Below are 22,097 nucleotides of genomic sequence, written 5' to 3' on the forward strand. Positions count from 1 at the left end.
ACACCACCAGAGCACATCTGAACACGAGAATGGTTATCATGCTCTACTCACAAGCAACTTTTAGTTTCTTAAGTAGTGTTTTCCTTTGAAGACACAAGACAGCAAATAACTAACTATTGGTTTACAGTTCACCCTTAAGGGTTGTTTATTCTGGAATAGTCCTTCAGTGATAAGGTAATTCTAAAGCAAAAGTTTAACTAAGTTTTTCCTGCCTTTATCAGCTCTAGGGGTTACCCATGAGTTCTTATATGCCTCTTCTCAAGTACTGTGACCCAAGTTAATGGTTGGCAATACTCATCAATATGTTGAAGGGATCTGTCAGTTGCATTTTCCTTTGGAGTGCAACTCTTGTAATTTATAGCTTTATATATGTGTTAAGGCATCTAGGAAAATGTAGAAATAATTCATTTGTGGTAAGAATGCTCTTTTTTTTTCAACTTTTATTTTGCTCTTTTCTGATTTTCTTTTAGAATCAACTTTCCTCTGTGAATACTCTTCCGAGGGAAACTATGCTGACAATAAAACTACTTGTAGTAAACAGTGCTTCTAAAGATACAGAAGTGCTTGCTTAGACCTGCTCCCCATTGTATCCGAAAAAGTAAGTTCAGTTTTGTATGACAGCTTAAGAAAAGACCATTCTTGAATAGTATTGCACTCAACTTGGGAGAAATATAAAAAGATGAAATGCTCATTTCAGGAATTTGCTCTAATAAGACTGAGATTTACAGTAAGTGACTGACAGTCCCTTACAGTAAACTGCTCTTGCTGTGCCAGTAAGTTTTCCTTTCTTTCCAATACATTGGTTTTGAACTTGGCTTATATAACTGACACTTACAATCAAGTTCCCTCGGCCTGTTGAAAGTCTTTGCTGTACCCTTTCCTCAGCTTTGCAAAATCCTGCTCAGTATAGTCTCTTGTTCACAATGGGTGGGTTTTTTTCAGTGTGTGTTTGGTTCCCACACCCATTGATTCTGCTCAGAGTGGGGCAGTTAGTGATGACCGCAACGAGCACCTTACCCTCTACACACCACCTTATAAGCTTTCTCCTCTTTTCTAACCTTTCTACACAGCACATAGTGTATTTTAAAGGTGCTTGTAGCCTTGAATGTCTCTGCAGTGATGCATATACAGAGGTCTAAGGTAAATTTTCTGCAGTGCTCTAATATATTTTAGTAGCACTGAGACATCTGAATTTAGATCAAGTCTTTACAATGATACTTAATTTTTTTTTAGACTCTGTAGACCTGCATGCCCTCTGGGCATTCCACCCAGAACCGATGCTCAGCCTGTTCCTGAGCTGCGATCCCCCCTCACCCCCCCATGCCATCCCCCTCCACAAACTCCCCCAATTATATACTGAGCATAACATCATATGGTATCAAATATCCCCTTGGCTAGTTTGGGTCAACTGTCCTGGCTGTGCCCCCTCCCAGCTTCTTGTGAAAATTAACACAATCCCAGTGGAACCCAAGACATGTCTCTTTCCTTATAATGAGACATCTTAATCTACTCCATAAGGTGGCAATTGCCATTTAAAATAAAACAAAAGAAAACCAGAAAATCTCGTTGCTTGTATGAATTTACTGTGTTTGAAAGACCTGGGCTTCCATTGAACTTTGAAGCTGAGAGGCTTAAAACACTAGAAAATACATTGAACTGGGCTAGAGGCTTTTTCCCTCCATTCAGAAGAAAATTCAGTATTACTCTCTTCGGAAAAATAGAGCATTCTTCTTTGACTTAGTGGTTACAGTACTTAGCTTGAAGGAAGGAAAGAAACATAAATCAAATCTCTGCTCCAAGAATTGCTTGGGCATTTTATTCAATTACTTTTATTTTATAGTCAGTCTGAAGAAGAACACATCACTCTCACTTCCATTGTGTGTGTCTTTTTAAACAAAACATGCATTATGTTTATTCTGAGTATTTCTACCATCCTGGTGCTTAGGGTGAAACAGATAGAGGGAATGTCTTCACTGAGAATTTAACTTGAGGTGAAATGTTAAGACATCTTCATTCCCAAAAAGCTGCTAGGTACTGAGTACATTCAGAAGCAGAGCATTAGTCGTGATAACTTAATTGGGGAACACTTGGGCACCTTTGGAGGTAAATGGGTTAAGTGAGGATCCTGTTCTTGAGGGCCTGTGTGGTGGTTTTCTTATTTTTCAGCATTTAAGTCCCAAAGGAATTATTTTTGGAAGATACGAAAGCCCTCAGCTGCCTGTAGTGTATATTTTTTTAATGTATGTCATCAGAGCAAGTATGTTGATATTCATTAGGTAGATCTGCAAGTCACTCAGTTTCAAAAATTTAACTGAAAAATGGCTACATTCTTTCACAGTACACACAATCAGCACAGTGAAGGGGATAGAGGGCTACTTTTCTTTCATCTGCTGCGTAATTGTAGAGATCATTGATGAAATGACCCTTCAAATCAGAAATAAAAGTTGAGTTGTTGGGGAGGAATGGTTTAGGAATAGCATGTTCAACACCCCCTAATCAGATAGCTGTGTCATTTACAATTATTGTAATTACTAACTCAAAGAAGCCTAAATGCTTTTTCCTCTTTTAGCCAACCCCAACTCCACAGAATTGTTCATTCACTATGAATTGAATTGATAGACTGGTTTAAAAATAAGGATAGTCCTGAAATTCCTTCTGAAATGTGAAACTTGAAAATATCTGAACATTCATCCAGCCTGCTTTTCCTTTTCTTTGGAAGATCGTGAATATTTTTTTTGGTAAACTAGCTTTCATAGTTACCTACTTAGAAAGTGGCAAGATTAAAACTGTCAAGTTATTCCTAATCGGTAATCCTACTAGTTGAAGTAATTGAGAAGCAACATTAGGACTTTGAGAGGCTGGTTCCTGCTCCACAAAAAAAATTTAAATTTAATAATTGCTTTTATTTGACTCACCAATTTTGCAGAAGACAGTAATAAACTGAGTAATGAACCCAATTTCACTCCTCCTCACTGCTGGAATGCAACTAAACATCAAGATTTACTTTAGTAGACTACTTCTGAACCTGAAAGTATGTATTGAGGAATGATTTGTATCTATAGAGTCATGCTAATGTGTCGAGTATCTTGTATAATTGCAAAGATTACGATTTTAGGGTCTCTAGATGAGCAAACTCTGTAAGTGTATATAAAGAGATTAAAGAAATCTGACCAAAAAATCGTTGACAAAACATTTCTAACTTGGAAAATACCACTTTCTCAAAAAAAACCTGCTCAGATGTGAATTTGAGTTTTTTTAAAATCTTAACATTCTGATGTTGAGGTTTTAATTTATAGGAGAAAGGACAGAAATAAGCTCTTTGAAGAAGACAGTAGCTCTGAGGTATTTGCCTGGGTCATCAAACATCCTTGTTCAAATCAGTCTCAGTCACTGAGTGGTTCTTCTCAAGGTCAGCAAAGATAAGGACAGAGAGAGGCATCTTTTTCTCTATTCAAATGCTTGTAAAAAAAAAAATAAATTGTTGAACATTGGGAGAAAAAAAAGGTAAAACTTTTAAAAATAAGAATTTAAAAAAATTAATATACGGTTCCTTATTTCTGTGCCATTGTATCTTACTGTTATTAAAACCACAGGAATTCCATTCAGGCTGGTTGTGGCTTACGTTAAAAAGAGAAAAAAAAAAGTTTGGGGTTATCAGTTTTTGATCTTTCAGTGACTTAGGAGAAAAGAACACTTTATTTTAAAAAACTCCAAATTTACTTCTCTCTGTAATTTGTTTTTCTCTTCCAAAATTATTATTGTCATTGTATGGTTGCTTCTCTCCTTCGTAGTTTAATTTTTTATGTTTAGTTTGAACTGAATATTAAAAACTGAACTTATTTTAACATATATACAAATTCCTTTCATCTGTTTCAAGAAGCGTGAAGAGTTTCTCATTCTTTTGGGCAAGACCATGTCAAATTTCCTTGCCAGATTGAAGGGTTGTAGCTATTTTCTGAGATTTTAATACTCCAGTTCTTCTCTAAAAAAATACTAAGCAAAGTGTATGAAAAAGATACCAAAAGCTAGAAGCAAAACCCAACTGCTTAATAAAGCATACTATTTAGCATTTCTTATTGCAATCTCTTCTCCATACCTTGCCCATGTTGAAACCACACAATACATAAAAATGATCTCAGGAATTTGGCCTGTTCAATTGTTTTTGGGTTTTGTTTTTTTTTATTTTGTAGTTAGTCTGAAGAAGACTATGACTTGTTAAAGACTTGTCAGTGAATAGTTGTTTAGTGAATTTCAAATCTACTTAATTGACATTATTTCCTGAATTCTAGTAATATCTCTCATTTATTCTGACAGTTGTCTTGCAGTGTGCTGATTTATAACATGACTAGCTGATGGATATACAGGGCAGCTATATACTCTTTATCAAATATGTGTTGGGATTACTGTTTATCAGCTTTGCATGTTTCTGTACAAATAGTCTCAGTCTTCACAAAACTGACTTCTTGCAAATTTTCTCCAATCATTGCCTAAATGTAATTGATTACCTTAAAATTATTGTTTCTAAACTTATTTTATAACTTTACGTTTTAGGCAAAAATTAGGAAATACTCAGGAACAAACTGCAAAATTGTTTTAAAACATCTGGATTAATCTTGATAATCTTGTATTTGTGGTATAAGGTACCTGTAAATTTATTTAACCTGGAAACTGTGGGGATGGAAAATGTTGTCCTTATAAATGTCTGTACAACATTTCGCATTACTTTGCCATTGAAAATTATATCTCTAATTTGAATTTTCTAGAATTCTGTAGTATTTGTAATTATAATAAAGTAGTTATTTCACAGTATCATTCCAGAATTAGTGCTTGGGCCATAAAATAGAGGAGGGGGGGTGGGGGGTGGATTATAGCTTAGCAGCCTTGGATATCCTTTAAATTAATAAACTCTCAATTTCTGAGGTTTATAATGTCAGGTTTGGGGATTACATTATTTTTACACTATATTTTGTCCTCATTTTCCTGGTATATCCAGTACTCTAATTTGGAAATGAACACAGTAATGGTTGTAGCTGTCAACTTTTCCAGTAGTTGAGCTTCCACATCCATATTTCTCATCCTTACCAGGTAGCTGACTTTAGATAGTGGTCCTAAATCAATGATAATCAAGCTCTTGATGGTGCCTGTATCAAGAATTCTTATTAGACAAAAGAGGCAGTTCAAAAAGTGTTAGTAAGCCTGTGTGCCAACTTTCCACTCTTCACATCAGAAAAATGTGTTTGTCTCTTGGGATGAATAGTTTAGTGATCTAGAGATAATTAACAAATCAGAAATCCATCATTTGGGGATATTTGGGAGTTATAATGTGTGTGTCCCCCACCCCCCCAGTGCCCATTGCTCTGACTTCACTGATTCTAACAACACGATTTATTTTGAACTGCTATTTCCAAATCAGAGCAAGCAACAAAAATTTCCTCTTGCTGGGTGTGGTGAGGGAGGTCTCCCATGCAATTTCAGGACACAAGCTTGATGTTGTAAGTTAGGGTAACTTGAGCTGTCCTTAAATAGCAGTGTCCTCTTCTGCTGTAATAAGACTGGAAGTTTATTTTAGCTCTGGTAATAAACAAGGTACAGCAAATACAGTACTATCCCACTCAACTCCTTTCAGCTCCTTGGAGACTGATATCATACTCCCTCTTTCCTGACATCTACACATAAAATCACCAAGGATCCTTCATGGTTGCAGTATGGTTGCCACGAGTTTCTTCTTTTTGTGGAATAAATGTATACTCCACCTTATCAAATGTGGTGACACTTACAATCTCTAACATATTTGTCCTTAAAATTAATTATTGAAATAGAAATATGGTATTATAATTATTTTACACCTAGGTTAAATAGCAGCCCCTGTCACACCAGAAGTCAGTGGTAAAGTGCAGAGCTGACCTAGAATGTCTTGGCAGTGTGATTTGTGTCATGATCCCTGCAACTGCACAGATACCACAATAGCAGTCAGGCCATCAGTACGCAACCTCTACTGATCAGATTTGTACTAGCTACATGAAAATAAAATGTTTGTTCTCCTTTTGCTTGTCTTTTCAGCTCTCCAGTTCCATGTACTTTGAAGTAATTTCAGTAAACCCTGTTCACCAATGCAGTATTTCTGTCTATGTGTATTGCAGGTGGCTCATTCATGGAACTGTGCTTCTTAGCATGACATCGTACAGTCACTTACAACACCAATGATTACCCCAGGCGTCTGCAGTACTGATACACCAACCTCAGTAACATTGCAGGTAAGAAAGCGAGAAAGCAAAGGAAAGGGGTTTTTTCTTAACAAAGTGCAAAAAAAGGGTTGTTCCCATAGCTCATCAACACCACACAAATTAAAACCCATTTCCATTACAGCCCCTCAAAGGGAGCATGTAATCTTAATGTATGGAAGTCTGTACTTCTGAACAGTGGCAAACATGTATGATACTTTCCATATAAAACACCACCTCTGAGGACTAGGAAAAGTTTTTGTAGGGTAATTTTTGTTATCATTTTCGTTCCAGAAATACTTTTGACACAAATTAATGACTTGATACCTGACTTACAGCTGCGTTTTCAAATCTGAACTTTTGTTCTGAGTACTATTGAATTGCATGCCATTAAAAATGTGACATACAGCTTGAAATTAGACTGAACAGCATAAAGGATTTGTAAAGAAAGTGGCTACAAGCAGTTGTCAATAGGCATCAGAACAGCTCTCCCTCGATGACTACATGCTGAGCACCAACTCGTTCTGGGCGGAATGGTTCTCCTAGTCTTCAAAATGCATTAGAGCTGCATGGTATTTTTGCCACCTTTCCAGGTTAAATTAGCACTGGATACTTCAAGAGCAAAGCCAATTGTTTTATGTATTAAAAACCTGAATGACTATTAGCAAATGACATATAAAAGCAGATAATGCAGATAAATGAGGCTGGCCTAAAAATAGCCTATTTTTAATAGAGAAGCAAATGGGGATTTTCTAGTCTGAGGAGTTAAAAGATGACACCTTAAAATAGCTTCCCCGATTCATAATAAAGGGAAGTTGAGATAGTAAATGCTATTAATTTATTATATCTCTCCGCTGAAAGAAACAGAACAGGAGGATCTCTCATTCTCCCCCACTTGTGTCAGTTATTCCCATGCATGTGACAGTATCATGATTTGTGAACATGCTGGAAATATCATAAAGATAAGGTTTCTGATGTGACTGACAAGACATTTTGTAGGGAATAATTTTGTTAACCATTAAAAGAGTGATGCATATTAAATACATATTAAAAAAATAGATATAGATAAGAGATTATGGTGTGCATTAAAAAAACCAAAATGGGATGTGCAAATTGAGCTGAATTTTAAAGAACAACCTGAATTTTCATCTAAATCTGTACTCAGACCTCAAGCTTTGTAATTTTGGTTGAATGTTTTCTTTCTCTGTATCTTAAACATTATCCTAAATTTCTGACATCCATATGGAAGTGTAAAGAATGAAAATTTATAGATGCTGTACAATACATATGAAATTGAACATCCAGATGTGAAATTATGAATCTGATTTCCATTTCTTACACTAGCAAGCTACACATCAGAATTATCCCTACTTTTTCAGAGAAAAAAAAAAATCTACATGGAAACTTTCTATTTAAGAACCATCTCATTAAAAAAACAGGAAAGGAGAAAAAAGGGAAAATATTACTTCAGCTTTGAGTTCATGCAGTTCTAATAAAATTGAAATACACTGGGTGAAATTCTCCCAGGAAAGTCAGTGACAAATCGACAAATCTCCCCCTGATATTTGGGGCTGAGTTTATCACCAACATATCTGAGTAATATATTACATACAGTGAACATCCTCAAAGAATGATGCCCTCTTCTTTCTCTCATATTTTGTATGCTTCCCGTACAAATCTAAAATAACATTTATTGACAGTTGTATCTAGGAATGCATATTGCTAAAATGACTTCTTTTTTTGGTTTTGTGGGGTTTTTTTTAATGAAGATTGACTTTCCACAAACTAATCTGGAGTTCATTAAACCTGAACCTGACAAAAGAAGAGGTGATCCTGAAGAGCCAACCAAAGACTGCCTGAAGCATATTGCAAGACTTTCACAGATATTCTCTCTTTCTGTAAGTTGTACCCAGCTAGCCCTGCTGATTCTAGGCTATCCTATTGATCACAATTAAATGTATCCAATTCTTTAAAACCAAAATTTTCCTCTGAAGGAGCCTAGCTTGATTGATCTGAGAAGTAACACCTCTAAATGAGAGGACAGATCACAGCAAAGCCTAAATGAGCCCCTGGAGATGGCAGTGTATTTTGCCAGTTTAGAGAAGGATTGTTTTTCTATCACTGTGTCTTTTCATGTCTTTGAAGTGAGAAACTAATTTTTGATTCAGATTTTGAGGTGATGCACAAAGTCTATATCAGTATTAGCAAAAAAACCTTTGGGTTCTGTGAAAATCAGCCTCCTCAGATATAGTAGTTAAATGTCATATGATCCTTAAAACACAATATGTCAAGTTATAAACAAGGAAAGAAGTATGGGAAGTTTTCACAGAGAGTGGATAAAGACAAAGTGAAACAAAACACACTGTATATACTGAAGCAAGTTAATACACTCAGCTATATGTTATGCTATCAATTAGGATTATGTACTGTATAAAATACATTTGTATATAATCAGGGTGGAATTGGGAACACAGGTGCTCACAGAGAGCTATTATACCAGTCACAATTAATTGTGTGAATTAATCCTCCATCGAAGGCCAAAAGGTGCATTTGTTGTGCAATAACTAAATAACTTAAAGCCATTTCAGCCCTCTCAGTGGGATGTGATGTATGTGTTAAGAAGACTTTTCTGTGCTGATTTCTATGTTGTCTGTTTGGGGTTTTTAAATTAATTTCTCAAAAGAAATATGAGACAAACTTGCTGATGTATTTGATGTTTACCTCAACTTTTAAAATACAGGATGAAATGTAAAATTATTTTTATTAATCATGGAATCGGTGATTTGGTTCTTTTTTACTTTACTTTTAAATATGAATGGGAGGTCAGTATTTTATTGCAAATAGCCACTGTGTTAGGGCACCGGCAAGGTGCCAGCAAAATTTCCACCTTCAAAATATGCTCCAAAAGTGATCTGGAAAACTTCAAGCCAATGCATCTGATCTCTATTCATGGTAAAATGGTGGGTTCTATAAGAAGAATAAGATCATTAAGCATTTAGCTAAGTATGGAGTAATTTGTCAGAAAAGAGCCATTGTGGCTTCTGTGAATATAAACCCTGCCTCACCAACCTGTTTCTGTCCTAGAAGGTTGTCAGTGGGTGCATGGATATTGGGAATTTGGTGGACATAAGACAGTTGGATGCTCAGAAAACTTTACTGAGATTCCACATCATATCGTTAAAGAAATGAAGTTGCCATGGGTTTAGAGGTAAAGATTGGATGTTTAATGGTGGCTATTCAGAACGGAGGAATCAACAGTAAGATCTTTCAGTGCTCAAGGCTGGGACCAGTTTTAATCAGCATCTTCATCAATGACATGAAGAAGGAAGTAAGTGGGAAAATCTCCAGGTTTGCAGATTGTACTGAGCTCTGCCGGATTGTCAAACACTGTGCTGGTCTACCAAGTGAATCATCAAGGTGAAAGAAAGACTCTTTGGGGTTTGAATAAAGGAATTCCATTTTTAAGTACTATCTAACTAGAAGGAGTCTGTCAGCCTCTAATTTTTGTTGTATCTGTATCAGAGGAATTCTTTTTACCTCCTCAGTCATGATAGATTTTCATTAAAAAAATTTCTAACAATATACTGGTATCCTAGCACATTATTACCATGATACCTAAAGATCTCTTCCTTATTTTTTTGGTATGTCAAGAAAAAGAGAGGAATTTAGGTAGTCTTAGTGGTGATGTATGTGTATGATGATGCCTCAGGCTTACAGACCTTAAATACAATTTTTAAATAAATGGGTGTCTCATTAGAAACTAAGAAACCATTCTCAGGCTGTCAGGATCTTTCTGTTCCCTCTACTGAAGGCAGAGGGCACATGTGAATGGACAGCAAATGTTCTTAACCCTATGGTAAAAAAAAAAACAAACAAACAAAAAAAAACCAGACAGCTGCATGGTTGTTCTTGTTATAGGCTGTTGAATCCAGTAGTGTTATGAATGCAAGGCTGCTGTGGCTCCATGTCCCCAAGTTCAGATAGTAAGCTGGACTGTGTATTCCTGATATCAACACATGAGGAAAGCAGTACCTCACCAGCATGCACACAAATGTGCAACACTGCCACAAAACAGACGAGACAGCCTGATTCTGTTCCTCCTCTCTGCCTGATCAGGATCAGTCTCCTGGTGGAATATATACACATGCATACACATACACATTTTTATATATAGTATCAAAATATTGATTGCTTCAGAAGTTGTGCTCAGTCTATCCAGTTGGTGGCCCCAGATCTTCCTGCTCTCTCCAGCTGCTGACACCCAGACATATGAGCCCCCAAGGTTCACAGCCACACTCCAATTTGGTTGCTGGCACTTGGGCCTCTTCCTGTATCCTGAGGAAAAGTTTCCTTACTGAGGAAACAGACATGGGTTTCCTCAGTAGCTGGTCCAGACATATGGTCTTCCCAGTATCTGACTCTCGCACCTCTGGCTCTCTAGTAGCTGGCACAGATCGCTGGTCCCCATGGCCAATATCTCTTGGATGTTGATTAATGAGGGGATCAGGAGGACTAAAGGAAATTAACTTCACCTTATGGCACTTGTGCTCCTCACAGCCCTACACTGCTGCTGTGTGATCTTTGGTGTCATCACCAAACCAGCTAAGAGAGGGGACACCAAGAGAATTCATTAGTTACTGCCAGCGACTTTGGCTGACTTCTGAAAACATTTCAGATGTGAGCCTTTGATTCCTTTTAGGATTACTATGTTTGAAATACAAGCCCCAGAAAAGTAGCCATCTGAGATAATGGCTGCTCTTCAAATTTGATGCAGCCTGCTTGTGTGCAGTGGCTCCCAGTGTAAGGATCAGAGACTGGTTTGAAGCCAGGAAGATGAGAGTCTTGTTTCTGCCATCTTTCTTTCCTTCACTTATCGTTTTCCTTCTACCTTATTTTTTCCTCTCTTTCAGCTTCCCTTTTTCTTTTCCTTTTTATCACTTTCCTGGTAAGAATCTAGCTTGCCTACCAGTCATCACAGGAGTGAATTGTGATCAGAAAGACTACTTCCAGTTGGGTGAATAGTGGAGCAGGTCTAAAAAAGTGCAGTGATGCTGCACACTTTGCTAGTCTGTCCACGGGAGTTCTCATTAGTGTTCTTGTTCTCACTTGTGCAAATTATCTTCAGTGCTGGGGGACAGCAATTTGCATTTTTAAGCTTTGCTGCTCTTTCCTCTTCTTGCCTTTTGTCTTGTTCTGCTGTAGTACTGAATATGAGCAACAAAACCAGCTCGGAAACATTTAAACTCATTTTTGCCATTTCCCCCACAAAAAAGTGGTAAGACCAGCTAATAAAGCTTGCACAGAAGCCAGATTTTTTTTTATTTGGGTAAGGGGATTAATGAAGATGTTTAATATGAAAACTACTGAACTATTTAAGTTTTAAGTTTTTTTTTTTTTTTTTTTTGTGTTGAGCAGACGGTTATCGATTTTAATATAGCTGTTATATGCAGAGAAATTTAGATACAACTCTACCTAAAGAAACCATAAACTGTGTTTTTATCAATAAAGAGGATATATTAGCATCTTATCCATATTGAACCAAAGAAACATCTTTATTAGTATAACAATCTTCAGATGCTATATGTATGCAAAATACTTTTACCTTAAATGTCCTATTACATGTATATGTAAACTTTAGTTACAGCTAAGAAACTTAAAACATAAAAATACCCCACCCCACTCAACCTTTAATTTCAGCTCTGATCTTTAAAACATGTAAAGAGAAAATGGCATTGTCTCTGGAGCAAAGTCAGAGGGAAAAATCTGTTATTTAGAAAACCTGATACAAGGATTGATTTCTTATCTCCCTTTGCAAGCTCAGTAGCAGCTTTAGTGGCTTTAATCTGAACAACAGATCATCTAGTTTGGAGCATGCTGTTTGAAAGCTTAAATCTCTGTTTAAAGTCAACATATAGAAGGGGTCCTTTAGATGAACTGTCCTGCAGTATCCCATCCGAATGCATAAGATTACCAGGCAGGCAATAAAGTCTTAGGCCTACTTTTATCTTTTTCTGTGTTTCTTCATGCAAACACAAAGACATCTATAATTTGTTACAATAGACATGCTGTGAATTCTGAAGCTGTTTCTTGAAATGGTTACCAAAATGATACTTTTCTTGAAATTATTACTGAAAAGTCATGACAGAATTTGTATCACAATTAGGTTCATCTTCTGCATACATTTACGAGCTTATTCTTCTAAACGAAAGAAGTAAATATTCACTCTTGTGACGGTAAAAAACATGCCCATCTTTGTACTGGTGCTCTCTGTTCCTAAATGCTTGCCAACTCAAAATTGCAAAGAAAAGTTCTCTAGTGCATACAGAGCCAAAGGAACTCACTTCTATGAGTTGTGAAAGCCACAATCTTGGCAGTTAGAGCAGGGCTAAGATGGGTTTTTTGGCTAAAAACATCCACAAACATTGAAATAGAAGGAAGAAGGCCTTGGAAAGAATGTAAACAATTGGCTTTTGAGCCCTGCTTCTGGGTAATGAAACACTTGGCTGGAAATGAGCTATTTACTTACTACCTTCTACAAGGTTTCTCACACCTTGCTCTGAAATATCTAATATGGAAAGTCACAGTTACATTATGTTGTGAAGTAGATGGATCAGCAATCTGGTCAAGTATGACCAAGAAAATGATGTTCCTCTTGGTTTTAGTAATGATTTGTGTGAACTGGAGATCAGTTTGCACTCTCAAAGCTTGCTTTTGAAGGCTCTGATATCATATTAAGGAGAATGAGCTTTTCTTTCACAGGGAATTTATTTTTATGTTTTCTGATGGTATCAAAACCTAGGACTTAATATGTGTGAGGCAAAGACATTTGAACTGTTGACAAATCAGAGCATATATAGCAAAAATTATTCTGCAGCATTTCTCACTACAGTGAAATATGGTGTGAGGACTGACCATTTTATCAATATGTCATTTAGGTATCTAATATCTGTATGAGGAATTCGGTATTGCATCCTTTTTTGGAAGTGAGTACAGTGAAGTACAACATGCCAGACCTTGTGAACATAGAAGTTGCTGGGAGCTTTTTTTCCCTTTTCCAAACTCATACTAGTGCTAAGGATAATCACAGTCTGTGTGTGTGTGTGTGCATGCACACGCTTGTTCTTATGTATGTGCATGGATGTGTCTAAACCCTATTTTATATGCAAATACCTTAAAAGTTGACACACCTGCATTAAACAGTCAAAGCAAGGACAGGATTAAAAGCTATGGCTAGCAATGTTGCGTGTCTAGTTGTTACAGTAGTTAGAGACAATGTGTAGCAGATGGATGTAACAACAGTTTATCTGGTGATAACTGCATCTTCTTTGTCTCTGTCAGAAAACCCCAGTACAAACAAACAAACCAACCAACAACAGGGACAGTGGAGAAGAAAAATGAGAGTGCTGGGTAAGTGAAATAACCACATATGCGTGTCTTTTGACACTTCATTTTTATATGACCCAAGGCTGACAGATTCAGATTATAAGTATCACTTTTCTTATAAAAGCTGGTCTGCACAAAAATTATATCCTACCCAGAGGAAAACATGTACTTAGTGCAAAATCAGTGTACTGTATGACTTGGCCCCTCTGTACAATAAAGTTTGCTGCTACACAAAGCTTCAGGTGGTTTTAATTTCAAACTGAATTTCTGATCTCTTCCAGGCTCTCTGAGCAACAGAAAAGAACCTTGTGGTTTTATCTTTACTACTGCAATAATCAAAATTGTTCCCTTCCTCTGATACTGGGCAGTGCACCCAGTTGGGATCGAATGACCACATCAAAAATGTATGCCATGTTGAGGAGATGGAGATTTTCTAACCTGCTGGAGGTGCTTGGGCTTCTGACTTCCAGGTAAGGGAAAATTAACCAAGTAGGAAAATTAACAATAAACAGAATGATCATGTGCTGATTAATGCAGCACTTAAGTTTGCTCAGGACAGTATCGTGCTTTGGTTCACTGACTGTACTTTCAGTTCTGTTCCTGTGTCAAAGTGAAGATATAGTCACAACTCTTGTGATGACCTTGAGCTGAATGTGCCAGCCCTGCCTTCTTGGGTGAGGTTTTCTATTTCTCAGGAGAAAGAAGAGAGTATTTAATTTTCTGTAGCAGATTCGGTCGTTTCTAGTAACAGCTGATCAGTCAAATACTTAGCACTTACATAGCACTCCATATGTTCAAACTACTGTACAGATATAAAGTGACTAATGGGAGATAAGGTGCGCTGAAATATGCTTCTAGATTATTATACCATGTAAATATGTGCAGTCCCACCTGTATTCTATCTTTCTGAAGTAGACAGGATGAAAATTTGAAGTCAGTACACCACAATTTGAAAAAACTTTGTTGTGATGGTACACCCCCACTTCTTACACTGGGAGCTGATTGTTGGAAGGCTTTCCTGATGCTGGAGGTAGTCTTTCCTATGACTGTAACAGCAGATATTAGGGGCAGAATCTGTGTCAGCAGCTGCATTTACTCCAAAACCTTGGGAGGTATTTTGTGTTAAGTTACCTACCTGTGAAAACATTAAACGTATGGATGCAATGGTTGAGCAACTTTGGTTTAACAAGCCCTTGTTCATCTGGGTAAGCACAAGCTGCACCAGTTTTGCAATCTCAGTTCCATGTTGTACCTTTAGAAAAAAAATACATCATCTAAAGCTTTAATTGAGGAAAAGCTGCATACACTCACCACGTGATTAAAAAACAAATAATGCTTTAATAATATAAAACTGACTATGGACTGTTATTTCCCTCTGGATGCAATTTCCTAAGAATACCTGTGTCTCAGGTTTCTATGTGAACTATTAGCAGTTTGACATGTTTGCATACATGTCTTTTTTATGTTTAGTGGGAATGATGTGGAAGTGAAGATTCTGAAGTATGTCATCTTATTTACCATTATTTAATTACTAGAATCCATTTCAAATCTGTAAAAGAACCATGAGAAAAAAGTATATGGGCAGTCTGTTGTCTTCCACACCCCAAAGCAGCAAGAGATTTTGGAATGCTTTGTCAGAGCATGCCAGGCTTTCAGATCAGACGTTTGTCAAATCTTGTTTCTGTGTATGGGTGGCATTTCTGCAACTGAAGAGCTTGACTGTTCTTTGAAGATGTGACTCTGCATCAGGGTGTGGTCCAGAATATCAGTCCTGCCAGGTGTTTCACAGGATATTTAATATGACTCAGCCTGTCACAGAGCTTCTCTGTAGGTAGTGGATGCGGTGTACACACTGATCCTTCTGGCTATCACAAAGATTGCTGTCATGAAAAGATGGAAGATGTCATCACTTTGTCTCTCCTGGTGACACCGTTGGGAGTGGCTGGCACCTGCAGTCTTGCCAAAGAACAAGTACTTCTGATCAGGCTCTTAGCTGGTTTGTCCCTTTAGTTTGTTTCTCACAAAAGATAATTTCAAGCAGGTTTTTAATTTTGCTTCATGGTAACACTACAGAAAGAAGTTCTGGATCATAGTACAAATCATCTTTAAAAAAAATTTCTCTCCTTCATATATCCACAATATTTTGTAGGTGAATGAACAACTGGGAAACTAACCTTCAGAAACAGAGGGATTACATTTCCTTAGAGATGTCTTGGTCACGCGATTTAACTGCTGAGAGACGTGTATATGCAAATTGAGACAGTGGGTTGAAGGAGATGAGTATCTTCCATATAAATAGATTTCTGAGGTTTCTTCTCTTGGTTCTCTTTTTCTTAGATTTCAATCATTTTGAAATGTAAAGTAAAACTGGATAGAGCCCAAATCATCTTCAGCATTACCTTCATTGACTTTGGATTGTATTCTCCATAACTGAGCTGGTTTTGAAGGTTCATTCAACTCTATCCTGTATTATGTTTGGCAATGACAATTTATCAACTCAGTTCCTCACTTCCATCATCCACAAAACAGGTCTCTGATTTCTTGTGGTTACTGAGACATATGAACTTGAATCTTTCATGCTATAACACATGAGCAGAATATAAAATAAATGTTCTCTATATATTCATGTCTATTTTAAGGACTTATGTTACCATCACTATCAAATCATAGGTAAGTAAAATAAATTAGAGCTGATCTTTGTCTACATGTATTGTTAACATAATGAAACAATGCAGCTGCAGTAAATCAGCCCAAAAGTCTGTCTAGGGCATCCTGTCTCCAATGGTGACCAAAGACAGATGTCTTAAGGCAGACAGTGTGAGTGGGCCAAACATAATGACACTGCACTACTCTCTCAACTTCTAGTAATCTGCGGCTCAGAGACTTCCTGAGACAGAATTTTTTTAGTTTAAGGGCCCTCTTGCACTTTTTTTTCTACAATTTTTTTCCAAATAAAAACTGATTCCACATAAACGTTTGGCTTTCAGAATGTCCTGTAGCAAGGACCTCCACAGCTCAGCTCTGTGTTGTATCATTTCTATGTACCACAATTTACCACACTGTTAGTAATACCATAGAAGAGACCAAGAGTTTCCAATCACTCTGAATTTTGGATGCTTCCTTTACTGGAAGCTTGCAGTGTCTTGAAGAGAACCTAAATTTCTCCTGCAGGTATGTGCTTACTCTTTATTCAGTTTAGAGAGGGTATTCAAAATCACTAGTCACTTTTGCAAACCTTGGGCTGGGAACTTGAAATTATCCTCCTTTTCAGAGCAAAAAAGCAGCATCTGTCCTGATGATAAAACGCAACCTCACATTTGCAAGGATAAAGAAATGAAGATCATTGGAGGCACTTCCTCACTGCCTGTTAGAAGACAGCATCACAGAGCTTAAGGAGAGGTATCATGGCCCATTAGATTAAGCCTTGTTACCAGGCATCTGAGTTAGAATGCTCTTTGCAGCTTTTTGAAACTTCTAAATTGTTTTATTCACTGCACAGTTAAATGTACAATTTAATAATGTTTTTTGTTCTTTGAGCATGTCTCTCTTGCTTATGCTCTTCCACTTTTCAGGCACATCTCAAGGCAGCCAAATGATAACATACTCATTTATGCAGTGGAAAGGAAGAACTTTCATAAAATGGAAACACAATCATGGTACATTCACAGATAAATTTAGCAGCAACCTTGCATCCAGTACTTGCAGCAAGTGCATTGATTCTTAAAGCCCCAGAAGCCAATGCTTAAAAAAAAAAAAAACCCAAAAAACAAACCAGTGAATATTTCCTTAATCAATAAATACGGGATGAAGGGGATGGCAGGGGGAAGTGTAGAATAAGATTTTACACTCTCAGTTTTACTTCTAATTTCAGGGAAGGATGATTATAAGACATATAAAAAATAAAATTTTCCCTAAGACAGGAGGTATGGAGCTGGTCCCTCCTACTCAGTACTGCTTATTAGTGCCCTGTGCATTTTTACCATTGACTTTACTTACTGAGTTTGGTAAAAAGCCAAGCTTTAGTGGAGATAGAACTTTCTATAACTGTATGTACACTGCATGGCACAGTAGCCAGGGAAATGACACCAGTACAGTTGTTTATTCAGAGAATTTTCTTGATGACAGAAAGAAACCAAAGACAATATTAGAAATGCCATCACTTATGATGCATTGCTAACATGCTGTTGTTTTGTGTATGTAGAGAACATCTGTACTTAAAATTTTTTGTCACATTATTTTGCTATTTAAATTATCAAAAACTAAAGCCCAAATATATTCATTAACCCAAACAGCAGAATGTTTTTCTGGCGTGTCTAGGATACACTTGCAGCCCTATGAGACATTGTGGCTAGGAGTAAGGAAATAGAGCTAGAATCAAGAAACAGCCACCAAAGAAGGAGGTATGTCATTTTCCAGCACTGCACATGGCTGCAACTGTTCTGAAGAGACAATTTTTTGATGTAGACAGTGGAGGTGAAGACAGAACTCCCTGGTAGGTTTAGCAGTTTTTCCTAGAAACTTCCTGCTAAATTCTGTCAGGGAAGGTGCACAGAAAAGGACATTCTTTTAAAACCATGTGCCAAATCAGATGATTTTGAGATCAGACATTAAGGTGTCAGAGGGGATTTGTACTACCTTACTTAATCCCCTGTATGGACCAGGCAGAGTAAATATGACTCCTCCCAGCTCTCCTTTGCCAGAGAAGATGCCCTTTTAGTTATAGCATCCCTCAGCCTTTGACTCTCACAGTATTATCATTGATTTTCATGTTGCATAGCAGGGTAGCTATAGAGTTTCAGAGGTTAGGATATATACCAATATATCTGAAGCTCACTTTCTAACCAGTAATTATAATAAAATGTGATCGATTGAAGCCAGACTTTGTTCGTAATTACACCTTTGAAAGCCAAATTGATTTAGAATTGTTGAATCAGATTGTAATTGTTTAATAAAAGCAGAATTTAAGCTGTTCCCTGAGAGTCCACAACAGAATGCTGTAAGGAACTGAAGGAAGTAATGCCTCAAATATTCATTGACACAGAAAACCTCAAGGACAAACTGTGGCCTTTGGATAAGTCTGAGGAACGTCACCCAAGGAAGCAGGAGTGTATTGAAGGATGCATCCCCCACTCCCTTGCAGTTGGGTTGTCAAACTCCTTAGATAAGCCTCAGAGGGGGAGACATGGACTGAGCAGAAACCAAGTTGTTTTCCCTCAAGCACAAGTACGGCTAAGCCTGATACTTTGTGGCTCTGTTGTGCAAGCCAGACACCATGCTTGCCTTGCTAATGACTTCATACCTTCACCACTGAAGTGGTAGCAAGAACTAATGAGGTGATAATTTCTGGGATGTGTGATAAGATCTCTGGGAACAGAGGAAAAACCAAAGCTGAGCAACGAAAACCAACTTAACTGGAACCCATGCTTCACCTTTTTCCTTGTCTCTTGTGGAAATGAATTTGTGGAATACCTGCCCCTCCTCGTCTAGTATGCTTATCAGTTAATAAGATGAACTTAAAAAGGCAGCAGAAACTTTGCCGTGTGTGCACCCACCACCCAGGATTACTAGACACGAGACAACGCTGGATCCAGGGGTGGTGATCCAGATTTCTTTGACTCTCTCCATTCCTCTCTTCTCCATAGATTTATAAGAGATCACATTACTTATTATCCTTTTCTAAGTTTAAATTGTTCTCTACCCCAAATAAAAGATTTTAGCAGGTTGTTTGGTGTCATTTCCCCTTAATTTAACCCAAGGGGATCATGGAACCATTGGGATTCTCTGGGCTTCTAGTCTGGGTCGTGACAAATGCCCAACAGAGTATTTATCAGACACAACTAGAGCCTATCTTGCCCTTTTGCATCTTACTTGGTTTAAACGGCTGTAGTTTTATCTCAATGTGGAGAGCAAACATGGGTTTATGCAAAGAAATAAGATAAGAACAAAACAACAGACCACAATTAATTTGATATTTTCTACAGAACACACTACTGATAAAACTTCAAAACTGCATTGTAGTAATGTACATGAAATTTAGTAATAACTTATGTGGGGATGTATGCATTGTTAGGAATAGACAACTCTTCATTTTAAGCATTGAATGTGATTACTTTTTTTTTACTGCCTCTAATAATTTTTCACTTTCTTGGCACTGTTGAACAACTAACAATGAACAACTATGTAGGATATGGTATGCTTTCCATACATAAAAGCACAATCTAATCAGCAGGCTAAATCTGTAAATAATCAAACTTTTCATGTTTTATTCTTTTTTGTTTTAATGTAACAGAGAACAAAGTCTGTCTCTGGGATGGGAAGAACCTTCTAGATCATACAGGTTTCAAATGGAAAACTACTTTTTGTTAATTTCTTCCTACTCTTGTTCTTTCCTAGGACATGGTTCACCATATGGTCTTCATGACATCTTAAATTTATTACTATTTGTTTTAGTCAGAATTTCTTATATAAAATCTATGTAAGTATTTTCAGTGAGTAAATTCTACAGATCCATCTGCCAGTTGACCAGCCAAAGCAATAGCTAGTATATCTGACCATGAGCTTTGCAATGTGTGGGGATGGGGAGGCTTCGCTTATCTTATCAGAAGGAGGAGTGAATATATTACTCTTTTTCAACTGAAAAATTTGGAAATCCAGTGTCCTTTTTACTGACAGCATTTGTTATCTTTCTTTTAGTCCTTGCCATTTTCTGATCTTCATACAGTCACACAATGTTTTCTTTAGAAGTCCTCAAAGGACCAAAAAAAATCACCAATGGAAAGCAAATAAGCCTTGTTAATGTTGTTTGTGTGCTAAAACTAAAGGAATTCCTTAATCATTATTTTTTAAGTTTCTCCTCTCTTTCTGTCTAATTACTTTTAAAATACTTAAACTGCCAACCAAAACTCATTTGTCTATTCTTTTAAACAGTTCTTCCATACTTTCTCTCCTGGCCCAGTTGCACCCATCAGTGACATGATAGCCTTTACTACTTAAAGGGGTTTTTTGTTTTCAGTTGATATCTTCATTCCAGTACGTTTGCTAGCTCAGCCTTCCCTGTTTCTTCCAGACTAATAACATGAATTTCACGAGATCAAAGTCTGTCTTTTTTGAAAATGCAACACAGCATAAAATGTGAAGGGAATTGCAGAAATATATGACATGTTATAAACCTCTAACTTAAAAGATGACTTGCAAAAGGCCATGCAGTTCTCTACAGAGATCTTCACATGCTAGAAAGTGTAGTGAACTGTACAGTTCTGTTTACCTGACAGATACCTTCCACCATAGGGTTGAGACAGTGCAATAAAATTAGGATAGTAAAATTGTTAAAAATAAAATGCACATCTATTTCTCATTTACAGTCAAGTCACCACTGGCAGATGCTAAAATCTCAGGAGAATTTCACAAATCCACAGGATGCCTCACCAGCACTTAGTTTTCTGTTTGAATGTGATTTAGCTGAAAGGTACAGCTAGACAAATGGCTCCCTACTGGCTTTCTATATGAAAAGAATCAAAGACCGTAAATTGTTCTTACTTCTAAAGCAAATTGTAATCTGTGTTCATTCAGCTCAAAATTCAACTTTTACAAAAAACATCTTAAAGTCTCAAGGGAGACCTAATAATCTACAGCTACTTAGAAGTTGTAAAATGGGTGGCTGTCAATCATTAGCATCATGCAGGGAGGGAAGAACAAAACAGCAAAAGGGGTGTTGAGATTAAATATAAAAGGAAACCAGTTTCATACTTTAAGGAGAATCCAGGTTGCAAGATGAGCTGTTAAGGGGAAATTTGAAGTCCTGCATGTTGTGACCTATTGCTAAGGACTAGAGTCAACAACAATCATTTACAAATTATTTATATTGTAGTAGTGTCTCTGGAACAAACTTGTAAGAAGACACAGTCTCTGTTGTGAAGTACTCATTACCTGAAGACAGAATAAATAAAATTGGCCCAAAGAAGAAACAATATATTACAATGCAATCAGGCAAATAAATGAGGAACACATTTGTTCTATTAATTTAATTATTTATTCACAAATAGGTTGTTTGTCAAGGATAAAAGATATAACTAGAAGGAACTGGAAACCTGGATGAAAATTAACATTTTGAAACTATGCAAAGAATGAGTCATACAAGCATTTTTAAAGTTGGGAGGTTAAGTTGCCTTTTTTTTTTTTTTTTTTAGATAAATTCTCAAGAGATTTTGGCAGTAACCATAAAAAGCCTAGGGAAGAGGAGTGCCTGAACTTCCTGTCTCTTTGAATCTCCTGTCTCTTTGTAATCACTACCAGAGGCCACATGTCAGGAACCTGATAATCTAAAGTTCAGATCCTTTGCAAAATGGATCTGATATAGATAAGCTCCTCTTTCTTAGGGGAGTACCCTTAAAGACTGGAATATTTAATTAATTGTGATACACTCATCTCAATTCTCTGCTTACAGAGTTTTCAGTGTGTGTAAATAACTACATATTGTAGCAAACCCTGGAAAGA

At 36.9% G+C, this 22,097-nt stretch overlaps 1 protein-coding gene across 1 annotated transcript in view; it reads left to right on the plus strand.

Annotated features, from left to right (window-relative positions):
- The window catches only part of PIK3C2G (phosphatidylinositol-4-phosphate 3-kinase catalytic subunit type 2 gamma), a 212,991-nt gene that overhangs the window by 62,396 nt on the left and 128,498 nt on the right, over positions 1-22,097 (plus strand). Inside the window, 7 exon segments of the mRNA XM_074901319.1 lie at positions 471-484; positions 487-598; positions 6,141-6,184; positions 6,187-6,254; positions 7,991-8,119; positions 10,422-10,423; positions 13,886-14,074. Of these exon segments, the coding sequence (XP_074757420.1) occupies positions 471-484; positions 487-598; positions 6,141-6,184; positions 6,187-6,254; positions 7,991-8,119; positions 10,422-10,423; positions 13,886-14,074 (558 nt within the window).

Source organism: Athene noctua, chromosome 3 (assembly GCF_965140245.1).
Source record: "Athene noctua chromosome 3, bAthNoc1.hap1.1, whole genome shotgun sequence".
NCBI lineage: Eukaryota > Metazoa > Chordata > Aves > Strigiformes > Strigidae > Athene > Athene noctua.